The sequence below is a fragment of the Salvia hispanica genome, chromosome 4 (genome assembly GCF_023119035.1).
Source record: "Salvia hispanica cultivar TCC Black 2014 chromosome 4, UniMelb_Shisp_WGS_1.0, whole genome shotgun sequence".
Lineage (NCBI taxonomy): Eukaryota > Viridiplantae > Streptophyta > Magnoliopsida > Lamiales > Lamiaceae > Salvia > Salvia hispanica.
In genome coordinates this window covers 44327808-44331679 of record NC_062968.1, presented here as the reverse complement: position 1 = coordinate 44331679, position 3872 = coordinate 44327808, and the positions used below count along the sequence as shown (strand labels likewise).

The 3872-nt window shown below is 35.1% G+C and overlaps 1 protein-coding gene across 1 annotated transcript; it reads left to right on the top strand.

The window, feature by feature from the left end:
* Positions 1-1915: 1915 nt before the first annotated feature.
* On the top strand, positions 1916-2392 carry LOC125221169 (E3 ubiquitin-protein ligase RNF167-like). Its single transcript, XM_048123293.1, has one exon. The coding sequence runs from the start codon at positions 1916-1918 to the stop codon at positions 2390-2392; it is 477 nt and encodes a 158-aa protein (XP_047979250.1).
* Positions 2393-3872: the final 1480 nt, after the last annotated feature.

Here is a 3872-nt window from a genome sequence, read left to right as displayed (position 1 = left end):
AAATCGTGGTGCTCAGGCTCGATAGGTCAAGGACCTATCAATACCATGCACGTATAATTATTAATTATTTTTTTTATCAATTTCTTTTATAACGATTTGCTTCTCAATATATTGGTTGCAAACAACCAATTAATTTTACGCATGATATTACTACCTCCGTCCCCCATAATTTGTCACCATTTGACCCGACACGGATTTTAAGAAATGTAATAGAAAGTGGGTTGAAAAAGTTTATGGCATGTGGGTCTTACTTTTATATATAAGTTTTATAATAAAATGTGAGTAGAAATGAATTAGTGGAATATGAGGTCCACTACCAAAAATGGTAAAGTGAAAGATGACAAATTTTTAGGGATGGACGAAAATGGAAATAGGTGATAAAAATTTTCAGGGACGGAGGGAGTATAATTCTTGAAATTAAATTAAATAACATAATTTAACTAGTCAATTATAATACTCCCTCCGTCCACAAAAAATATGACATATTTACCATTTCTGCCCATCCACAAAAAATAGAGCACATTCATTTATGAAAAAATTTCAACAAAATAATAACCCTACACATCATTTTATTTACCATTTGTGCCATTAGAATTTAAACTTCTCAGTTACACTAACACTACTTCTCTCTTAATTTTTTCTCCTTCTTTCTTACTTTTTTTTACTTCCGTCTTACTTTATTAATTCTATACTAAAATCCGTGTCATATACTAATTGCCCTATTTTTTTGGATGGAGGGAGTATTAATAAGCACATAAGTATATGTATATACTAATCCTAGCCTGACGGCATTTCGTGCGTGGTTTGGCACTTGGCGCCTTCGACGACCGCAACGCAACCACAATTCCGTAGACCGGATGGTGGCCCATGCTCCATTAATTTTCAAGAATCGGAGACTTGAACCGGTTCCTGGTTGGAGGCTTGGAGACTTGAAAATCAGTGGTAATTAATGTTATTGACTACTGTATAATTTATCATTCCACTAATTAAAACTCCTACCAAGTGATAACGTTCGATCCTCTTATTTTTAAAATTTTGTATGTGATGAAAAATAATACACAAAGGCAAAATATAAGGGGTCTTCCTAGCAACGAGAAATACCGCCGCAACTGTTAATAATGGTTGAGGCGTTGAGCTAAAAATATTTCCTTAAGTTAACATGTGAAAATCCTAGCTCTGACATTGTTCTTGCAGTATATTTTTACTATGTTTGATGGGTAGCTTTAATATTTGAATAGATAAGATTATTAAAAATAAAGGACTATATAGTTGTGAAATTTGTTTTATAAAAAAATAAGCGATTAAAATTTATTTATTTATTACTCCCTCCGTCCTGCATAAAAAAATGTAATAGAAAGTGAGTTGAAAAAGTTAGTGGCATGTGAGTCCTACTTTTATATATTAGTTTTATAATAAAATATGAGAGATAATGAGTTAGTGGACCATTACTAAAATTGGTAAAAGTGAAAGGTGATAAATTTTTAGGGACGGACGAAAATAGAAATAAGTGACAAATTTGCAGGCAGAGACGGAGGGAGTATTTTTTATTTGTTTAGGTAGCATAAATTCTGCCATGGCCTTTCAAGATAATTAAGTTTAAAGTTTGATTAAATTAATCTTGATATTATAAATAAGCTGGAATATATCGACTTTGACATTATCAAATCCAAACCAGATTTACATAATCAAAACGCAAAACCCAAATTAAATATTTACTATATAAATCTTCTAAGCTTCGAAATAAAGCAACTCCATGTACTTCTAACCATGCAAATTTCCATAATCAAAGCACAAAATCAGATTCTACCCAAAATATATTTGGGCCGAAGCTACACTACATATATATCGTCACCCTAGCTATCGCCTCATTCCTCATACTTTTCAAAACTCCCTCTCAAATTTCTCCCAAAGATCAATGGCAATGGAAGCTACACAGACAGGGACACTCGTTCTTGAATCCCAAGCGATTCTCTGGTGGCCATGGACCACGGAGGAGTATCAAAGCACCGCGACGAGGTTTAATGAATTAGCCGAACGTGAAGGAACTACCGTTGAGGTCGTGCCTTTTGGCACCCCTCCTATGGCCTTCTCTTCCCTTCTTCCCAATGTCTACGGCTTGTATATCCGTGTGTGGGCCGTCAACAACGCAGCTGCATCCGACAACCACGTAGATTCGCCCCAAGACGACGTTCTCTCCGGTTTCAGGACACGTCTCTGCGACGAAACCGATCAAGAAGACGAAGAAGTTTGTTGCATATGCCTCGATGATCTGTACCGGGGATCGGTGACTACTTTGGAGTGCGGCCACGAGTTTCATCCTGACTGCATAAGGCGGTGGCTCGTCCGCGGCCAGAACTTCTGCCCCCTCTGCAAAGCTCCCACAATCCGGTGACCAGGCAGAGCACATTGCGTGGTATTCACGTTCATGTCTTTGAATTCAAGATTCTCTTAGTTTGAATTTATTTATCTGGTTTTAGCATACAAGATTACATACTGTCGAGTCTCGGTTATTTATTTTACTGTCGCCTTGTATAACTTAAGCGGACGATGCATTTGGTTCGAAACTTGAAAAATCGGGCCCCGTGTTAACCTTCCTTTGACGGAAAAAGCTGCCTGTTCTTGGTGTGGAGCCGCCGTTCTGATCAGATCAATAAGCGGTGAAAAAGGGCTACCTTCGCAGAGCTATACTGACCGGTATAAAAGCCATGACAGAAAAGCTGCCTGCAAAAAAAGAAGTGTGAAAGCCGTTCTACCGATTAATATAAATAAGGTTGTGAACTGGAAAAGGCTGCCCTAGAAAGTGCGTTAGCTACCGACTGGTCGGATTTGGGGTTCAAGTGTGTAAGAGTTTCGCATCAAATGCATCTGATATTGAGGTTATTCACCTTGGCGACGGGATTATAAGTTTTCGAGACTTGATGTCCGTGGTTTTGTTGCTTGATCGGATACGTCGATTCACATTTGGAGAGTCGAGTGTTTGGATGTGTCGTTTATGCCATGTTTTGTGTTGTGTTTTGGTTAACTGAGAGATACGAATATTGTAATGTTTAAACCAAGTTTATATATAGAAGGGGTTTTTTTATGGTTTTATGGTTCATGTGTTTGGAGTTCTGTGTATTTATTTCATTGTAATTATTTAATGCAATTCAGGTTTCCATTCTTGATACAAGTTTATCGGTTTTATATGTCACAAATTTCTTAATTAGTAGTAATGCATTATCCAATTATCTACAAAAATTAAATACTTCAAACTAGTAAAATATAGTATTAACTAGAATTTATCATTCCACTAATTAAAAATCTACAAAAGTGATAACGGTCGATCCTCTTATTTATAAAATTTTGTATGTGATGAAAAATTTTACACAAAGGCAAAATATAAGGGTTCTTCCCGCGACGACTGCTTCTGACTTTGCTAAACCGAGAAATACCCGCAACTGTTAATAATGGTTGAGCTAAAAATTTTCTTTTTCTTGAAGTGAACATGTGAAAATCCTAGCTCATTGTTCATTCATTTAATTTTAATATGTTTGTTGGGTATAAGCTTTAAGGGTCCTCTTCTTATACTTGTGTTAATATTCTCATGTCTTATTATTGATATTTGTAATACAATATATTGATATAAAAAAAACATTCACGTAAATTATGATATGATAACATAACTAAAATTCTTATATAGGGATGTAATCAATTGCTAACTAATTACCAATCTCAAATTGAGACTAATTTTCAACCATTAAATTAGAAGATCTTGTGGTTAATATAATGTCAAGTGTAATATATTTTAAATTTAAATAATTATTAATTAAATTAAAAGGGTATTAATGTCAAATCCTATATGTAGTAATTATAACTAACTACTTTCTCTCTCC

Bases quoted from the DNA above. Each gene is read 5' to 3' on its own strand.
- LOC125221169 (XM_048123293.1), top strand. From the start codon at position 1,916: ATGGCAATGGAAGCTACACAGACAGGGACACTCGTTCTTGAATCCCAA.